Source organism: Corythoichthys intestinalis, chromosome 20, assembly GCF_030265065.1.
Source record: "Corythoichthys intestinalis isolate RoL2023-P3 chromosome 20, ASM3026506v1, whole genome shotgun sequence".
In the NCBI taxonomy this organism is placed as follows: Eukaryota; Metazoa; Chordata; class Actinopteri; order Syngnathiformes; family Syngnathidae; genus Corythoichthys; species Corythoichthys intestinalis.
In genome coordinates this window covers 27,080,066-27,100,090 of record NC_080414.1, presented here as the reverse complement: position 1 = coordinate 27,100,090, position 20,025 = coordinate 27,080,066, and the positions used below count along the sequence as shown (strand labels likewise).

The following is a 20,025-nucleotide window of genomic DNA, read 5'->3' as shown; positions in this document are numbered from 1 at the left end:
TTATTTGCATGCTATTAAATCACTTTATTTTCCAATGATAAAGAAAAACAAGATCAGAAATAGATATGTGAACATTTTTAATAAAGAACTGAATAATTTAAGGGGTGTCCTATTTTTTTCACATTACTGTATGAGCAAGAAAACTCGTAATTTTGTACACATATTAAATACAAAGTTTATAACGCAAAGGATTTGAATATTTATAAGGTACTTTAGCCCAAATATTCATGTTACAAAAACTGACTGAGTAAAGGTAAACAATTGAAAGAGAAATACTGTACATTCCTGATACGTTCGCCAAAACTTCCCCAAACTGAGTCCCTGCCCCTTCCTACGTGTGTGTGTGTTGTATGTGTGTGTGTGTGTGTGTGGGGGGGTTATTTCTGTCCCTGCTGCTCAGCCTGTCTACAAAGAGGCAGGGGCGCGAAGACCAAAGCCCCTTTAAGGCTTATATCACCTTCATTTCCTGACTATCAGACATTTGGAGATGTACCGGGAATTACCCGGGTTTGACCCTTTTAGGAGTCGATTACATGGTGACTCTCCGAGAATACGAAAAATTTCAAATTTGCATTTGCGTCTCCATTTGAACAATGTCGCAATTCCGCATGAAAACGGTGTAGTATTCATGCCAGGCCCTAGGGGGCAGTGCAGATTTACAGGGAGACAGAGAATGATGCACTTTGACCCCACCAAGCTCCCTCTGCCTGGGGAAAAAAAAAACATGCCCGCCCACTCGAAGCAATGCCATTTTTCTTTTGTTCAAAAAGGCACAAAAATTGAAACATTCAACATATTTAATTTAAAAATATTATTAAAACAGTAAATTAAAGCCGACATTCCGCCATATTTGCTGTTTTTAATGTTTAGTAGCACCGCTGCGCACGCCCAATGTGACGTGTACGAGTGCTGACGTTAGCGTCGTGGTCTCGCGCCGCAGGAGCCTTTGATATGCATGCTGAGGAAGCCCCCCTCAATCCCAAGCAATCGGATTCTTCCACTTTAGAGGCAGGATTCAGAATTTTCCGTCTTTGCCGACACCATATGCACGCGAGGAGAGTCCGCTACTGAGTCATTGCGTCTTTGTGTCGCAGAGTTGCCATGAAAACTGCCCCTCAGACTTGTCCTGAGTTGGCGACCCGGCGCTCCCTGTGCGTGACGGGATGGGATTTTATAATCCATAAGATTATGCCATTTTTGGTCGGCATCAGCAACAAAATAAACCACACATTTACAAAGATGGACGGTGGTTTATCTCTTCCTCAGTTCTAAGATTCAGTAGCAAATTAATTCCGTTATGTTTTGAGTTGAATTATGCTATCTTTTCAGTTTGCCATATTGATAATTTCGAGGTTGTTTGCAGCTTTTTGTCTTACTGCGGAGCAAGAAGGAGTGACGATTGGCCCGCCATGATATTCATGTCATTAGCCTTCGCGCTGTGAGCAGGGAATTAAACGGCTGCTTTCATGCATACAGTGTCCAGGTGAAGACCCGGACGTTATACTAGGATGCGACCCGGTTATTATCCGTGTCATCGCTGTTTCAGTCGACCCAGGAAATTGCTTTCAGACATACGTAAGGGCTACCCATTTAAATCCCGGGATTTAACCGGAGTTCAGCATATGTCTGAAAGGGGCTCAAGATGCATGTTGCTGCAACAACAAACAACTTTTTTGGAGGATCGGATCGTGACTCGGTGTCAGCAGATTGTCAAAATCAGATGAGTCAGACTCGGGTGCAAAAATATGCATTTAGGACATCCCTAATATTTAATAATCATCTGCACGATATAAAAAGTTATAAAGCACTTACAGATTTTTCATTCAGTTCCTCACTGAGGGCTTCAAACTCCTGAGTTTTTTTCTCCACTTCCTGGCTTTTGAGGTCATAGTTAACAGCAAGTTCCTCCAGGGCCTGCAGCACTTCCTTCACCTCTTCTTTGGAAGCTTCATTCTCTGTCAACAGACGTTTCAGCTCTGTCTGCAAGCTGTCGTGGTCCCGCCGGGAAGAGGCAAGGAGCTTAACACAAACACATGCAGATGGTATTGCTTGCTTATATTTACTGCTACAAAATTGGACAGTTATTTTGGGTGTTGTTGCCAGGTTAAGGTGAGGTAAGATGAAAGGTGGGATAGGGTTGTCACCTCCTCCTGGTCCAACAACTGCTCCTTAAGCGTCTCCACCATTTGAGACTGTTGATTAATCTCCTCGTCCTGGAAGAGGTGAAGGATGAATGGACAAGATGATCACTGCTAATTTTGTAACCAAAGTGTCCAAAAGAGACATCTGCTGGCCAAAAAAGAAGAGGCACAATAATGCTGCGACAGGAACAAAATAAATAGGTAATATCTTCTTTTTTTTTTTTTTTTTTTTTTTATTAGATTTAAGTTTTTTGAATATGTTCTTTAAATGCCTGCTACAAAAGTTAATTAACACTGATGCAAATTTTCCACCATTATAAGGTCAAGTGAAAACAATTTTTATATTATTTATAGGAATGCACTAGGATACTAACAAAAAATAAGGGACGTTCTCTCTCATGTGAGATATCAGGATGAACCTAAAATGCTCTATAACACTTGCAGTCGAAGTGTCATTGTGATCAATTGCGTTACCTTGTCATCCATCTCCTTGTAGAGTTTCGCCATCTCTGCCTCGTAATGTCCTGTCTCAGCCGGCGTGAGTTTCACACCAGGAAGACTGATTTGTACTGGTGAGGCTTCTGTCTTGTCATTGGGAACAACATCTGCCGCTTTGGCCTCTTCTTTGGCCTTTTCCTTGTCAAACTGTTCCTCCACTGGCACAGTCTCTCCTGTTAGGGGCGACATCACCACTCTCAGTAAACGCTTGAGTCAATTTGGCATTCTTCATGTATAATATTGTCACCTTTCCTCCAGCGGTTGATTTCAGTTTCCAGCCAGGTTACGCTCGTTCTCAGTACCTTGTTCTTCTCCTTCTCTTTCTCATACTTGCTCTTCCACTGCTCTGCAGTAAGCTCCATGTTCAGAGTTACTGTGTTTTTGATGGTCTTCGCCCTGGTCAGAGAGAAAGGCAACAAATAAGCATTTTTAGCTCATTTTAGTGCAGCACTTACAGAAAGTCTGATACAGTGAGGAACAGAAGTTCAGTGTATCACAAACGTGAGTACACCTCTCGCATTTCTGCAAATATTTAAGTATATCTTTTCATGGGACAACACTGACATAATGACACTTTGACACAATGAAAAGTAGTTTGTGTGCAGCTTATATAATAGAGTTAATTTATTTTCCCCTCAAAATAACACAAAATATAGCCATTAGTATATAAACCCCTGGCAACAAAGTGAGTACACCCCTTAGAAACTACATCCCTAAATGTCCAAACTGAGTACTGCTTGTCATGTTCCCTCCAAAATGTCATGGACTCGTTAGTGTTAATAGGTTCAGGTGTGCCTAGGGAGCAGGTGTGTTGAAATTTGTAGTGCAGCTCTCACACTCTCTCATACTGGTCACTGAAAGTTCCAACATGGCACCACATGGCAAAGAACTCTGAGGATCTTAAAAGACGTATTGTTGCGCTACATGAAGATGGCCAAGGCTACAAGAAGCTTGCCAACACCCTGAAACTGAGCTGCAGCACAGTGGCTAAGATCATGCAGCGTTTTAAAAGAGCAGGGTCCACTCAGAACAAGCCCCGGGTTGGTCGTCCAAAGAAGCTGAGCGCAGGTGCTGAGCGTCACATCCAAATGCTTATTTTGAAAGATCGTCGCAGGAGTGCTGTCAGCATTGCTGCAGAGATTGAAGAGGTGGGGGGTCAGCCTGGTAGTGCTCAGACCATACGCCGCACGCTACATCAAATTGGTGTTCATGGCTGTCACTCCAGGAGGAAGCCTCTTCTGAAGATGGTACACAAGAAAGCCCGCCCGTCTCATCAGACCATAGGACATGGTTCCAGTAATCCATGTGCTTTGTTGACATGTCTTCAGCAAACTGTTTGCAGGCTTTCTTGTGTACCGTCTTCAGAAGAGACTTCCTCCTGGGGTGACAGCCATGCACACCAATTTGATGTAAAGTGCGGCGTATGGTCTGAGCACTAACACGCTGACCCCCACCTCTTCAATCTCTGCAGCAATGCCGACAGCACTCCTGTAATGAGTCACATGACATTTTGGAGGGAAAATGACAAGCAGTACTCAATTTGGACATTTAGGGATGTATGTAGTTTCGATGCGGTGTATTCACTTTTGTTGCCACGGGTTTAGATATTAATGGCTATAATTTGAGTTATTTTGAGGGGAAAATAAATTAACTATTATATAAGCTGCACACAGACTACTTTTCATTGTGTCAGAGTGTCATTTTGTCAGTGGTGTCCCATGTAAAGATATACTTAAATATCTGCAAAAATGCGAGGGGTGTACTCACTTTTGTGATACACTGTATTTGCACCCCTTATGGTTGTGCAAGTTCACCCACATAGAAAATAGGTAGCGGTCTGAAATTTTAATCATACATTTCCACTTATAGAGACACAAGCTAAAAAAAAATGGAACTTACATTGAATGATTTTTCAATAATTTATCTGTAATTTACTGGGGTTCATAAGTATTTGTACCCCTGAGAAAATCAGTGCTAATATTTAGTGCAGAAACCTTAGTTTGCAATTACAGAGGACAGGCGCTTTTTCTGTAGTTCTTCACATACGGAAACAGGGATTTTGGCCCATTCCTCCACACAAATCTCCTCGAGATCTGACAGGTTTCGGGACTGTCGTTGAAAAACACGAAGTTTCACCTCCATCCAAAGTCTTTCTATTGGATTGATGTCTGGGGACTGGCTTGGCCACTCCAGAACCTTGATATGCTTTTTACGCAGCCACTCCTTGGTCAGCTTGGCTGTGTGCTTTGGATCCTTGTCATGTTGGAAGATCCAGCCACAACTCATCTTCAAGTCTCTAACTCAGGGAAGGGGGTTGTGGCTCAGAATCTGACGATACATTTCACCATTCATCCTCTGCTTTATACAGTACAGTCGTCCTGTCCCCTTTGCCGAAAAGCAGCTCCAATACATGAGGTTTCCACCCCCATACTTCACAGTGGGGATGGTGTTCTTGGGATTGTACTCATCCTTCTTTTTTCTCCCCACACTATGAGTAAAGTTTGCACCAAAAAGTTCTACTTTGGTCTCATCTGACTTTCTCCCAAGACTCCTCTGCATCATTCAGATAGTCCCTGGCAAACTTCAGACAGGCCTTCACATGTACTGGCTTCAACAGTGAAACCTTCTGAGCAATGCATGATTTTAAACCATTTCACCGTAGTGTTCTACTGAAAGTAGCCTTTGAAACTGTGCATCCAGCTCCCTTCAGGTCATTGACCAGCTCCTGCCATGTTGTTCTAAGCTTAGCCCTTACTTTTCTCATCATAAGTGATGCCCCACGAGGAGATATTTTACATGGAACCGCAGTGCGAGGTATCAGTATTAGTCATGTTTAGCCTTTTCCATTTTCTAACAAGTGCTACAACTGTTGATTTATTCTCACCAAGCTGCTTTCCAATTGTCCTACAGACTTTTCCAGCTTTATGGAGCTCAAAATTTGTTTCTCTGGTGTCTTTCGAAAGCTCTCTGATCTTGCCCATGGTAGCAGTTGGATTATGACTGACTGTGGGGTGCACAGGTAACAATATTGAGCTCAAACGGGTGGTGGGTGGGTGACTACTCATGGGGTAAAGGTGGGCTTTTTTTTAAGGTAAACTGACAACTCTTTACATGTCATAGTTATTGCTGATTCTAAGGGGTGTAAATACTTTATTATTTTTTATTATTTTTATTAAAATTATTTTTTTAAATCCTCCAATGTGATTTCCTGATTTTGTTTTAGATTGTGATTCTAGATTCAAGATTCTAAAATGTACCTTTGTCCAAATAGGAGTGTAGATCGGGTCTCAGCGTCATTAAAAGAAGAAGGTGAGCAGCAGATAACCATGGTAGTCCGACAGTTTCCTCCTAGGGAGTCCTGTAGGATTCTGGTCATTTTACTGTCCCTGTATGGCACATACGTCTGGCAAAGGCACACCACGAATAGTTTACAAAACAAATAAAAAGAAAGATTGCTGTCATTGTTGAATTGATACAGGAGCATAGAATGACGCATCATCCACCATATATAGAAGTGGCGCTAACATTGCTACTTCAGAAGGTTATGTGAGGGTCGCTATGGCACTAAAAATGCTACTCCAAGCCAACATATTTGAATCACGGTTTGAAAGCCAAATGACTAAATATTGCTCCATAAATGTGCAGTCGTACTTACCGAGCCTTCAGCCAGCGCTGAAATAACATTTCCAAGTGAAGAAAGGGACTTGTTGATCATCTTGGCTTCATCTAGCACTGTACCCTCAGCTCCTGTTTTCCCCACCTTGGAGAGAAAAACAATTGTTTTTTTATTCGATGCACTGCACAGCTTCTCAATAAGGATGAACGTACAACTAATGTGGAGACAGGGTAATGAGAAAAGAGATGTTCAATACTTTTTCACTCCCGGCCAGGTCGACAAGGTAGAGTTTGCTGGTGAGTTTCTGCTCTGTCTGGGTGTGTTCCTGCTTGATGTTGATTTGGAAAATGCTGTGACTCCTGGAGCTGTGCTCGTTCATGTCTGACAAAAACACAAAGAGAGGCAATAACATCCAATTTTGTTGACATACACTACAACAACAGGATATCTTATGATGACTCTTTATTGATTTAGTAATCAGATTCAACTTACTGTACTACGCTCAAGTGATTTAATTCACTTTACTAGAAAAGTAGTGTTTTTCTGCCATCTCCTAGCATATATCAGCTATCATAATATCCACAATTTCCAGCAGAGAGAACTCTGTACTCCGGCAAAAACAAGCATGTTAGTTTAATTAAAGACTTAGGGCCCAAATACACCAGATGCATGATCGTTGCGGTTCCGGTCCGACTCCGGTAAAAAACAGCGCCGGGGCCAATCCGTTCCTATTATATCCTATTGTTCAACGTATACCGGCCGCGTCAGTGCTCCGGATTGCCCGCGGACTATCTCCGCAGCCCGCCGGATGGTATAGGCTATTTTCTATTTTTGCCGGACACGCATCCGACAAAATGGGTGGAGCTGGGCCTGGACGTAACAGCCCAGTTGCTTATTCACGGTTTAAACACCAGCAAACATGGACGAAGAACGTATTATCATGGAGGTGGAAAGTCACAAAGTGATATACGATGCAGCAGATCGTTATTATAAGGACAGCATTAAAAGGGAAGCTGCAAGGTGTCCTATTATGTGTGTTTTTCTGGCAATGATATCAAAAACACGACGTGCTGACAACTTTGAGTGGAAAAAAAAAAAAAAGCAGCGTATCTGAAAGTGGCTCCACTGCAGAAATTCTCGTGCCCGGCGCACACACAATGTCGGTTTGTATACAGAGTCGAGGGGGAAAAGTACGAAAGAGAATAAAGAGACACAAGTTTCGACCTGGTGGTCTAGTCAAGACGTTTCTCTTTCTTTCCTACATTTCACTTGACTCTTCATAGAAAAAAACAACAGTTTGCGCTGGGCACAGGAATCTGCAGTGTTGAGACACCAATTCCAAGTACGCTGTTTTTTAGTTCATGTAGTATATAATTCGCTATCCATTTTATAAATATTACAGATTATTTAACAGTTGTTTATAACAGCGCTATCAGATGTTATGTGCCATAAATTCTAAATGTGCAGAGATATAAACCCACCGACATAACCGAGGGCAAAATAGGGCCCCCCACACACACACACACACACAGAGCCCTGATCTCAACATGATGCAGTCAATCTGGAATTAAGAGACAGACATAACTAAAATATCAATATGCAAATTAAGAAAAAATGTGCTCTCTCTCTGCTTCTCTGATGAGTATAGACTCCGTGTGTTTTTCGTTGTTTTAAATGGCACATTATAGCGCACGATCACGCGAAACGTCACTAGGGAACGGAGTTGGCCGACCGCAGCCGTGCGCAGCCAGTATGATTTGCCTGTTTTTGACATACTGCGTGGCACGCAGTCAACACTGAACCGGACCGGAACCGAAACGATCATGCATCTGGTGTATTTTGGCCCTAACATAGACTTCGTTACTATTGACGTGACACATGGTCATTCTCTGCGTGACGCCTTACCATCGGGGGCCGAGCTTGAATCGTCATTTAATAATAATTAGTCGAAAGCGGCACACGGTCATGTCAAAGCCGGGTTTAAGCTTGGATTTTGGAAGAACTACGAACGCTTAACCGCATACAGACAGGAAAGATTGTCTCAGGAGTGATTTGTTCGAGGATTTAAGGTAAATATCATATTTTTCGTACTATGCATGCATTTTGAAATGTTGGTAAAAAAAAAATCAATGGGGGAATGGGCACCGCTCCGGCATTGGCGTCATTCTTCGACAAATACATATAATAGATACGTAACTTTCCGTTTTTTAGCTCTTTCAATAAAGAATCAAGACAGTTTTACGTCCATATGTATCAAGAATTCAGCGATTGAAGCATTTATTCTCAAAAATTTTCTTCGTTTACACATGAAGGCTTAAAGACCGCACATTCGCCATATTTACGTAAAATACATGCTACCTGCACGGTTTATTTTAACTCATTTGCTCCCAAAAACGTATAAATACGTTCTATTTTTAATTGTTTCAGTGTCCCAATGACGTATTTATACATTTTTAAGTTTTTTTTTTTCTTCATAAGAGACACCTCTGGGTTCTGATTCAACTGAGCTCCAAAGCACAAAGCTGAAAGTCTATTTTAAAGCAATACAACTGGCCACTAGAGGGCAGTAGCGCATTTGGTAAGACCCGCAACCTGATTTAACAGCAACGAACGGACGGGCCGCACGGTCGGAGCGCCGGTCGAAGGATGCCAGGAGGCGGATGACCGAGCAGAACAACCGAGAGGGCGCCCGGGATGCCATGCGCTGGACGACCGAGCAGAACGACCGGGACCACCAGTGCAGTGGAAGATGCCGTTGAGTCCGTACTGCTCGCCTAGCAGACCCCGCAGAGGCTTAAAAAAAATTCATCTTTCTGAGACAGGCCGCGATGAAGGAAAAGTTTACCCGGCTGTCGCGGCAACAGCGTCATCTCGGCGACAACAGCGTCATCTCTCAGTTAGTTATATGTAAATAAATTGTTACTTTGCTATCAAAATCTCTATTTGTCTTGTTGTTTATGATGTTTTGTAAAAGGAAAACATGATTCAAATGTTTGGGATGTAACTAAAGCAAAAAATAGCTACGTTAAAGTCGAAAGTTATGTTCGAAATGTATGCTTTCACAAAAAAGCTCAATTTCTCTGTTTTTTCACCAGAAATTGGAAAATTGCTTAAACTAAGCTATTTTCTAATGCTGATTTCTAAAGAATGGAAAAAGACATGAACTTACTTTTTTTCCTGCTGAAAGAAGAGAGTCTAATCTTTCTTTTGGTGGTTTCCATCTTTATATTACAATAGAACAGAATTTTCTGTGGGCCTTGCAAAATCAGTCAAAATCCAGTAAAACGGCCAGGAGCGAAGGGCCTTGCTCCAGTGAAAATGGCTGGGAGTGAATGAGTGAACCAAGAATCGAGACTGTTTTACGTCGATATCTATAAATAATTCACGGATTTAAGCATTTATTCCCAATCATTTTCACCAGAAAAGCTGTGTTTACGCCAGACGGCCGCTAGCCTCATTCACTAACAGAGTAGCATTGTATTTCGACAATATACAGTAGGTAAAATAAACGCTAATATTTCTTTGCTTTTAACCAAGAATCTTGACTGTTTTACATCCATATACCATATTTATGAATAATTTGGGGATTTAAGCATTTATTCTCATGAATTTTTGCCGAAAACCTCTGTTTATGCCTGGTGGCGGCTAGCCTCATTCGCTAACAGTATATAGTGTATAATGATTATAAAAAGCCATTCTATTCTATATTAAGTTGTGATTGTATATAGTATTAATAATCTATTTACATATTTTTTATAATTGATTCTGCATCTTTACCTCAAGTATTACGTTTCAAATGTTAGATTTATTAGCTGTTGAAAAAAATAAAATAAAAGTTGCTATTTCGGTCAAAAACTTAAAGTATATATTAAATATTGCTATTGATCCTGAAAATATAAGTGACTATCTGCATTTGGAGATTTTTTTGCATTTAGCATAAAATGAGAGACTTTTATAGCCATTTTAAGTTATGTTATACTTATATAAAAAATAATTAATCAGGATTTTATAAGGGAACGACTTTGAATCGTTTGATTCCGCGCTCATGAAGACTCAAATATGGCTAAGGTAGGTGCCTGTTTTGGTTTTAGGTTGGTAGCAGCTTTGGTTTTGAAAATATTTGAAGTTTTTGAAAATAGGCCCCGTTTCCCATGTCATGTCAATAGGTTATGAGGTCTATGAGACTAAATATTCCATAGGTGTGAAAGTGCTTAATAGTAATTGCCAACGGAGACAATTAAAGCCGTTTTTTTTTTTTTTTTCCACACTAATCACCCATAATTAGATTTACCACATGACTTGATCCATCCCCCATGTACAGGCAAGCCTACTTTATTGCAGTTGTGCACTGAAAGCCTTTTATTTGGCGCAGAACAGTCAGGAGACTCGGTGAGGTTGAACCCATGAGAGGCAGAAGCACCGCACAAACTCACTTGTGACAGCCACGCTTCTGTTGTTTTTGCCTTCATCAATGGCATCCATGACTTCATCAGGACTGCACACGAAGCGCTCGGTACACCCCTGGGGACACATGCGCATCACAAGGCACAGGGAGACATGTTAAACAGCCCCTTTAGCAGGCTGGCTTGACAGAGAAGCACTTATTAGTACCAGGAGCTGTGACCAATCATATTGTCTGAGTGATGCTTGTCAAAGGAAACATGAAGCAGAAAGTATTTTTCATTTTACTTCACATAAAAACAAAATGTATCTGAACTGTACACAAGTTATGTGCCGTCAATAGCAGCCATACTGTTAACAGGGAAACTATTATGGTGGAATTTTGGTAGCAACTTGTCGGTTCCTTTTTATTTTTAAACATTGACCCCTTTATAAAACGATATACTGATTCTTGGCAAGAGCATATCGATAACCTTTTGGGATAAAAAGTATTATGATATATCATCATTTCAATATTTTGTCACACCCATACAATACAATGCCAAGTAAGTGCTTGACTTAACTTTATTAATTATGTTTACAGAGGGAATAGCAATTGGGTACAGTACTGGCCAAAAGTATTGGCACCCCTGCAATTCTGTCAAATAGTGCTCAATTTCTCCCAGAAAATGATTGCAATTACAAATGCTTTGGTGAACTATTTTGCTTGTAATGAAAATACACAAAACAGAGTGGGGAAAAAAATTGAATCATCATCATTTTACACAAAACTCCAGAAATGGGCAGACAAAAGTATTGGCATCCGTTTGAAAATCATATAATGCTTCCCTAATTTGTGTAATAGCAGCATCAATTACGTACCTGTGGCACATAACAGGTGGTGGCAATAACTAAATCACACTTGCAGCCAGTTAAAATGGATTAAAGTTGACTCAACCTCTGTCCTGTGTCCTTGCGTGTACCACGCTGAGCGTGGAGAAAACAAAGAAGACCAAAGAACTGTCTGAGGACTTGAGAAGCAAAATTGTGAAGAAGCATGGGCAATCTCAAAGCTACAAGTCCATCTCCAAACACCTGATGTTCCTGTGTCTACCGGGCGGAGTGTCATCAATAAGTGTAAAGCCCACGTCACTGTGGCTAAACTTCGTAGATGTGGACGGAAAAGAAAAACATCGACTAACATCCAAACAAGTTCAAGCTGTCCCGCAGTCCAAGGGTACAACAGTGTCAACCCGTACTATTCGTCGGCATCTGAATGAAAAGGGGCTCTATGGTCTATGGTCATAAAAAAAGCCAGGCTGGAGTTTGCCAAACCTTACCTGAAAGCAAAACACGTTTTGGAAGACAAAAGTAGAGCTTTCTGGGAAAAGCCATCAACATAGAGTTTAACCCTTTAACACCTATGCCTATTTTGGCCGAATTTGCATGCATTTGATGTTGCCTTTATATTTCAAAGAAAAAATTGTTCACAATGGCCAAGTTGGGTCCCTTTTTTAAGGACACCTTGAACCTCATGTCCAAACTGTTGTTTTCTTCCCTGACCAATTATAATCCACATTTTGGACCCAAAAAGACAAAAAATTCCAAAATATTTTTTCAAAATTTGTAATGTTAATGTTCCATTGACAACCAAACATGCTCGACCAACCGTTTTGAAGCTTGATAATATTTATTCTACTTGTTAGGATAAACATTCAATAGAAAAAAATAAGATTAATAGTTTTATGTTTGACACTTCAACACAAACAGCAAGTATGGTCATAGGCGTTTTTGGCCTTTACACATACTATGGTCAAAACGGGTTATATACAGTGCAAAATAGTGAGGAAAAAAATATATATATCATCTAACACAAAAAGGGTTTGGAGGATATCTCTTTGTGAAGTTAGGCATTATACACATCACCTTATCTAAAGTATATACGTACATGCAATCAAGCTTCTCGAACACTCATCTTTATGAAAATTGAAGATTATAGTGAAGAAAAAATATATACAACATTGAAAAAAAGTATTTTCAAAAATATTGACAAGTAGTTCAGTTCAATTCAAATTTTTCTGGCATACGACCCAAGTTTTTTTTTTTTTTTGTGAACTCAATAAAGCTTCTGCATGAACAGGTCACGGAGCTGCGTCACACACAACATCACACAGCCTACTTTTTCGCCATTTGCGCGCTGCTGTCAGCCTGTCACTTCTACTCGCCGAGATGCCGACTCATCCCAGGAAAACAATGACAATTACAGCTCATCTTCTTCCTTGAGTTAATGAAATAATACATTAGCTTGCGCTAAATTTAGTTTTAGATTCATTCTGCACGTTTCAAAGTCGCTCGCTCAAACCAACTGGCCATTGCTTGCTTCGCATGTCTCCTTTTCCTTAGTTGGCGCCTCGCTCGGAAATTTTTTTAAAAATGTCCACATTCGGTTCGTCCTTCTTGACATCACAACGGCTCTTGGGATATGTAGTCGTTTGTGCTGCTTTCGGTTTTTGAAAAGGACAAGAAACGATGGAAATATGGAGATAGATACATGGTCCATGCAGCGTTTTAATGCATATGTATGAGTGCAATAAAACTATAAAACTCAAATGACATTATCTCCCATTTTTCTTGGTCGATTGACTTCAAATAAAACTGCTGTGGACATCAACTTCCGTACTTTCAAATGAGACCAACCAGCGGCACGTGGATGACGTAATTACAGCGTGACGAAGCTTCAAAGACGACATGCGTAAACTCGTCGCTGCCGACACGTTCGGTGTTAAAGGGTTAAAGGATAAAAAGAGGCCATCGAAGAAAAGAACACAGTCCCCACAGTCAAACAAACAGTTCCCTGATGTTTTGGGGCTGCTTTGCTGCCTCTGGCACTGGACTGCTTGACTGTGTGCATGGCATTTTGAAGTCTGAAGACTAGCAACAAATTTTGCAGCATAATGTAGGGCCTCGTGTGAGAAATCTGGGTCTCCCTCAGAGGTCATGGGTCTTCCAGCAGGACAATGACCCAAAATACACCTCAAAGTGCACTAGAAAATGGTTTGAGAGAAAGCACTGGAGACGTCTAAAGTGGCCAGCAATGAGTCCAGACCTTAATCCCATAGAAGACTTGTGGAGAGATCTGAAAATGTCAGTTTGAAGAAGGCACCCTTCAAATGTCAAGACCTGGAGCAGTTGGCCAAAGAAGAATGGTCTAAAATTCCAGCAGAGCATTGTAAGAAACTCATTGATAGATACTGGCAGCGGTTGTTTGCAGTTATTTTGTCTAAAGGTTGTGCTACCAAGTATTTGGCTGAGGGTTCTTTCATTGTAAGCAAAATAAATGAAGATATTACTACCAAAGGATTTGTAATTGCAATCATTTTCTGGGAGAAATTGTGCATTATCTGACAGAATTGCAGGGGTGCCAATTCTTTTAGCCAGCACTGTATGTTAGGAGTGTATGTTTTATCATTGTATGCTTTACATCACAAAAAGTGAGTACCGTAGACCACCCACCATTTACTGTACATGGAAGAAAATACACTTGCTATACAGTAATGTGAAGTAGTCAGTGTATAGCTTGTATGATTATATTTGGTCTTTGCTCAAAGTGAATCAACACACGACTGCCAAAAAAGTAAATACTCCCTTTGGGGCAAAAAGGCTCAATATTTTGAGTGGCCAAATTAATATGCCAGCACTGCCTGCTGTGTGATCATTTTTGGAGGGTTGACTGTGGTGATTAATCATTGAGTGACATGGCCGAGCCATACATGCTGTAGGTTACATGACAGAAATAGCATCACACACATTTTACCTTTACATAGGGCACCCTGTTTTTATCCTCATGGACTGAAAGATTGGTCTTTGTTACTGTTGAAAAGGAAGAAAATAGAAATCTTGTTCATCAATCATGCCAATTGCCATCATGGACACAATTTGAAAAGTGTATGGAAAGCAGTTTGAGCATTTCTTGGAAATTCTTGATATTTAAGTATACCTTTTCCTTATTACTGGGGCAATTTGTAGTAGTAGAATCAATAATATGTACTACTGGACGGACTAGTTGGAATATTTAATTCCAATAAGCTTCGTGCCCTCATTCCATCGCAGATTTCTTTTTCAATTGATAAACAAAAAATAGAGATGAGCCGTACCGGGCCGATCACGTAGTCTCACTGTCCCTCCTGTTGCTCTTTGTTGGTCAGGTAGTGCACTGGAGTTTCTTATTAAAGTTAACAATGATGACAGACGTTTAATGTTTGATCTTGCCACAGATGCTTGGAAGCTGAAGCCTCAAAGCGTCTTATGCGTCAATCATCGTTTAACTTGTTAAACAGTTGCTGTGGCAATTCATTGTAAGTGAGCAGCTTGAGCGGATTTGAGTGGATTCACTCACTAAAGCATTTAATAAAGACAAGCATTTTTCTGCTTTATTCTTGATTAAAATTAATTTTGTTGGGACAGTAACATGTTCAAAACTTATCATAATTAACTGTACTACATTTGAAGTGCTTAAAAACCATTTAAAAATACATATACACAAAGTTTTTATTTTTATTTTTTAAATTTTACTTAAAAAGTGAAAACAACGTCTTCTTTGTATCTCTTTCCAATGCTAAATCTGAATAAATACATTGAATACACACACATACTGTATTTTTTGGACTAAGTCGCACCTGAGTGTTAAGTTGCACCAGCCATAAAATGCCCAACGAAGAGGAAAAAAAACATACAGGTATATAAGTTGCTCTGGAGTATAAGTCGCATTTTTTGGGGAAATTTACTTGATAAAATCCAACACATAAAGCAGATATGTCATCTCGAAAGGTAAATTAAAATAAAAATACAATAGAGAACAACATGCTAAATAAGTGTACAGTATGATAATGTTACATGATTCATTAACAACGAAATGCGAATGTGGCCGGTATGTTAACGTAACACAGCTATTAAGAGTTAGTCACATAACTGTAGCATATAGCATTACTGTGCGGTTTTTCACTTATCGTGGCAGGTTCTGGTCCCCGTTAACGGCGAAAAACGAGGGATCACTGTATTAACTTTATTACCAGGGGTGAAAGTGGGCCAGAACGGTCAGGAACGCAGTGATCATATAAGATTCAGAGCCAGAACGCAGTTCCGGTATAAGATTCAGGGCCGGAATGCTGTTCCGGTAAAAGATTAACTTCAATTTTTAATATACAGCCTATGTTCTTAAGTAGTTGAAATTGAGATTTGGCATTTAGTATGTGAGGAAATGAGGGAAAATAAAGATTAGGAGATGGAGGTTGGGGTTATTGCTGCTTTTGTTAACTTTTATTTTGCAAATCATTGAAAAAATACAATTTTGAATGAACATCGGTTTTTGTATGTGTTATGGAAATAACTGTGCTAAAACAGTTTTCTTTGCATTTCAATAGTTTAAGAGGTTTAACCCCCATAATTTTTTTTTTTTTTTTTTTTAATCAGAAGAAAAAAATGTTTTGGCTCTGGAGTAGTGATGGGAAAAGTCGTTCACCTGAGGAAACGAATCAATTCCAGTTCGTTTAGTAAAAAGATTCGTTCAAACAAATCGTTCAACGAATCGTTCGCCCTCCTCATCCCCCCCAACCACAACCGCCCAAATGAATAGTTCGGTCAGTGAACGGGAAGTGACGTTGCCAAACGAATCACCAAAGACCGCTTAGCATATATAACTGAACAGGAAGGCTTGGTCCCTCCCCCTCTTGCACAGTACACAGGCTTTTCATTGGCCGCTCTCTTCGTAGATTCAGAAGTGAGTGACAGACTGTGTTTTTCTTTCTTTTTTTTTTTTCCACTTCCTCGTCTTTGCAGCCCAGCCGCTGCAGCAATGAGAATTTCCGCGTCTATCATATTTCTATGGGATCAAAGCCATGGCTTGTGCTTGCTTCACTTTGATATAGGAAATGGTTAAACATTTCCCCTTTTTTTAAGCACAAACTTTTTCAATCACGCTAAATTACGTGTACGCTCCCCTCCGTATTCGTAGTTTAAATGCGTGTTTACGTGAGCTGGCTGCTCGTGAAAGCCATTTGATATACCACCAAATCATTTCGGCTGAAGAACAAATAAATGTGGAATTTAAATAAACTGTCTTCGGCTATTTTTTCCGGTTGAGTGAGATTTATTGTACACAAATAAGAAAATATAAAAAATATTAATAATTAATCAATTTATTATGTATATTAATAAATATTAAATCAGCGTTATAAATAAAATGTATTATTATTATTCTTATTTGGCTTCTCTGACACGAAAATAAATAAATAAAACAACACTCGAAAAAATATTACCTAAAAATTGTGTTGAAATGTCATTTTTGCACTGGTATTAATATATAAATAATCCCATCAACTCCACGCAGTCATCCCCTCCCGATCTCAGATCGCCAAATGCTGAAGAAAAGAGAATCGTTTGCTCTTTACAATGTAACCATTCCACTCTCATTGGTATGTTAAGAAAATGGAGACATACATGTATATATACATCCTACCTCCCCGCGTTTAATTTTTGGTCGCTTTAGTTGCACAGGATGGACTGATGGACTCAACATTAATTAATTTGCGCCCCAACCCGACAAGCTGTGACACGGGAAAAAAAAAAAAAAAAAAACTCAGGAAAATATGTCATGAAACTACCGTTTCATAGCAAATCAGTATTATGGTGATCATACTAAATAGTCATTTTCCATGGGCACAGATTAGATAAATTTCGCTACCCTGAAGTCCAGCTAGTCTCTTGACAGCTTTCTCGCCTGCCCCCGCGACGTATCCATAGCTCAGCCTTTTCGCCTTGAAGCTACTGGCGAAAGTTTTAACGTACTGTAAAGTGGATACAATGTCGTCATATGTAGTCTCGAGTCTGTCGAGAAAAGCACAGTAAACTTTGCTCACTGTGTTTATGTGGTGATTTTTGTGCATTTGAGTAGCATATGATAGGCTCAACATGAAAGAATAATTGATAAAGCCCTTTCCTTTCAGTCCTTAGCTCGTTCACTGCCGCAGCGCTGCTGCGTGACTGCCGGTGTAGGCTGACTATAAATTAGCGTAGCAGTCTAGCAGAACGAATCATCTAAGCATTCTCGGTAGGACGGAGAGTCAGTGAACGGGAAGTGACATAACTCAGTCTTGCCCCCTGCCTGCATGCTGGCTGCTTATTGGCCACACGTGGAAGTGAGTGACAGATGCCCTGATTCTGTTTCCGCTCCCTCCCCTGCCCGCGATGAGGCTGGCGTCTGATTGGTCGTGTGCTATGTCAGTAGACGCTGCTGCTTGCTCAACGCCCTCCCACGCAGATAACAAGGGACCCAACTTCATAGAACGAATCAGTGCAGAAGATGATTAGTTCGGTCTCGTTCACCCAAACAATTCGTTCAAAAAGAACGAATCGTTCACGACCGATACAACACTACTCTGGAGCGACCTTCACGTCGGGGAGTTCCGGCAACAAATTCTAGCCAATTTCTCCCCTGGAAATTACTGTATGACATTTCTGCACACTTGCACCATAAGAGATGGGAAAGGCCCTCACACAAACCAATCAATCAATCAATGAATCAATCAATAATTTAAAAGTAAATTCAAAAGCAGGACAGTGATCTCTTGCTTTTCGCAGTTAATGGGGAATCCCCCCGCCCCCACCCGCGAAAATAAAAATCCGCGAAGTAGAGGCGGAGCTTATTTAAATTGAAAATTTTTTTGGGAGGGTGTGTTCTATGTATTTTTTCAGATTTAACAGCATTGGAAACACATATAATACCTCTTTTTTACCTAAATTATAATTCAAAACAAAAATAAAATAAAACCCTTTATGTATATATATGTTTTGATAAATGGTTTTTAAAGCAACACTATGTAACTTTTCAACCTTTATAAAATATTTTCATAACATTTGTGATAATATGTCGACTGACAACTATTTGGATGACACCTCTTTTATATATTGAGGGGGTCTGTATCGTTTTCACCGAAACTACCTTTGAGGAGAATGGCAGGAACAAAAAAACAAAAAAACAAAAAAAAAACAAATATGCTGACTGCTTTTCGGCATACGTCACTTCCCCCTTTAAATGTAATTATAATGATATAAATTACATGTATATAAAATAAAATGATTACTACTCGTATACATGCATATATCTTATAATTTCTTAATAAAATACTGTATTTATTTATTTATTTATTTATTTTAATTGAAAAAAAAAAAAAAAATCAGCGATGGAATACCGTAAGTTTGAAGCCCAATATAGCGAGGGATCACTGTATAGCACAGTTTTGTTTTTATGTTATTTGACTGAAATGTCCAAGCATTTGTTTGGCACATTTAAGATCATTTTTACACAGTAGGATCCAGAAGATAACTTGTGCTGACTAATACATAGACATACCTTAATCGTCTGGTGTAAATACATAAATATGCACCAAAAGTGTTTGGAGAAAAGACATTTATTCGACACACAAGTCGTGAATAATCCTCTTCGTACTGACAAATACTATCAGTACATATACCGAGAAATGCATATCAAAGATATTTGAATAAAGAGCTCCAAATAGCTTTCCATAAACCAAAAGTCATTCATACCATCCAGCAAGTCTTTGATTTTGTCCAGGTAAATTTCAAAATAAGAGACCTAAAATAAAATAAAATTAAAAAAACAAAAAACAAAAAAAAACTCCCATCAGATGCAATTTTAAGTGCAAATTTAATTCGTGATGAAATGAATGACTTACTTTTATGTGAAACTCCAGGTTCTCATCCATTGAATAAATATAATTAAAAATATCCCCAACGATTCTGGGAATGATTCCCATCATGTCGCCGTCATGAAGATTGCCCTTTAGCAGAAAGAAGGAAATATACCTACATTACAGTTATTTAGAAATTTTTGCCGTGTTACAGTATCATGGTACTACAGTACCTCCATTGTGTGTGTTTTACCAGAGGACGTCTGTCCATAAGCAAAGATTGTACCATTGTAGCCCCCGAGGACATCTACATAAAAAAATATATATATACATATAAATATGGCGGAAAACACAGACAAGACTGAAAAAGCAGTTTCTGCTCTTGCACTCGTCTTTAAAATAAACTGCTGTATTTTAAGCCAAAAGAACTGTTGTGTTTGATAAAACAATGTCTGTATGCTGCCATAGCAGATTCATGGCGCATTATGTCCCTGAACTATTTTTAATGTGTCCCCTTTACCCTGGAAACCCCAGTTTACAGACGTCGCACAACCGCTTATTTCAACCCAGCCATAAAAAGAAGGTAAGTAATTATATTTATTAATCAAAATGTCAGTCATTTTTTTTCTTAGAATCATTAATTGATGTCTAATATTTCATACAAAAAAAAAGACTTTAAAAAATT

The 20,025-nt window shown here is 39.6% G+C and overlaps 1 protein-coding gene across 2 annotated transcripts in view; it reads right to left on the bottom strand.

The window, feature by feature from the left end:
- Positions 1-20,025, bottom strand: part of LOC130909007 (kinesin-1 heavy chain-like) — a 59,089-nt gene that overhangs the window by 22,753 nt on the left and 16,311 nt on the right. For both annotated transcript variants that reach the window (XM_057825043.1, XM_057825042.1), the window contains exons 3-14: positions 19,574-19,647; positions 19,386-19,490; positions 19,237-19,285; positions 14,450-14,505; positions 10,689-10,776; positions 6,512-6,636; positions 6,295-6,399; positions 5,897-6,042; positions 2,887-3,035; positions 2,616-2,812; positions 2,145-2,213; positions 1,813-2,019 (exon numbers count right to left, since the gene is read on the bottom strand). In XM_057825043.1, coding sequence (XP_057681026.1) covers positions 1,813-2,019; positions 2,145-2,213; positions 2,616-2,812; positions 2,887-3,035; positions 5,897-6,042; positions 6,295-6,399; positions 6,512-6,636; positions 10,689-10,776; positions 14,450-14,505; positions 19,237-19,285; positions 19,386-19,490; positions 19,574-19,647 — 1,370 coding nt within the window. The remainder of the gene's footprint in view (positions 1-1,812; positions 2,020-2,144; positions 2,214-2,615; positions 2,813-2,886; positions 3,036-5,896; positions 6,043-6,294; positions 6,400-6,511; positions 6,637-10,688; positions 10,777-14,449; positions 14,506-19,236; positions 19,286-19,385; positions 19,491-19,573; positions 19,648-20,025) is intronic.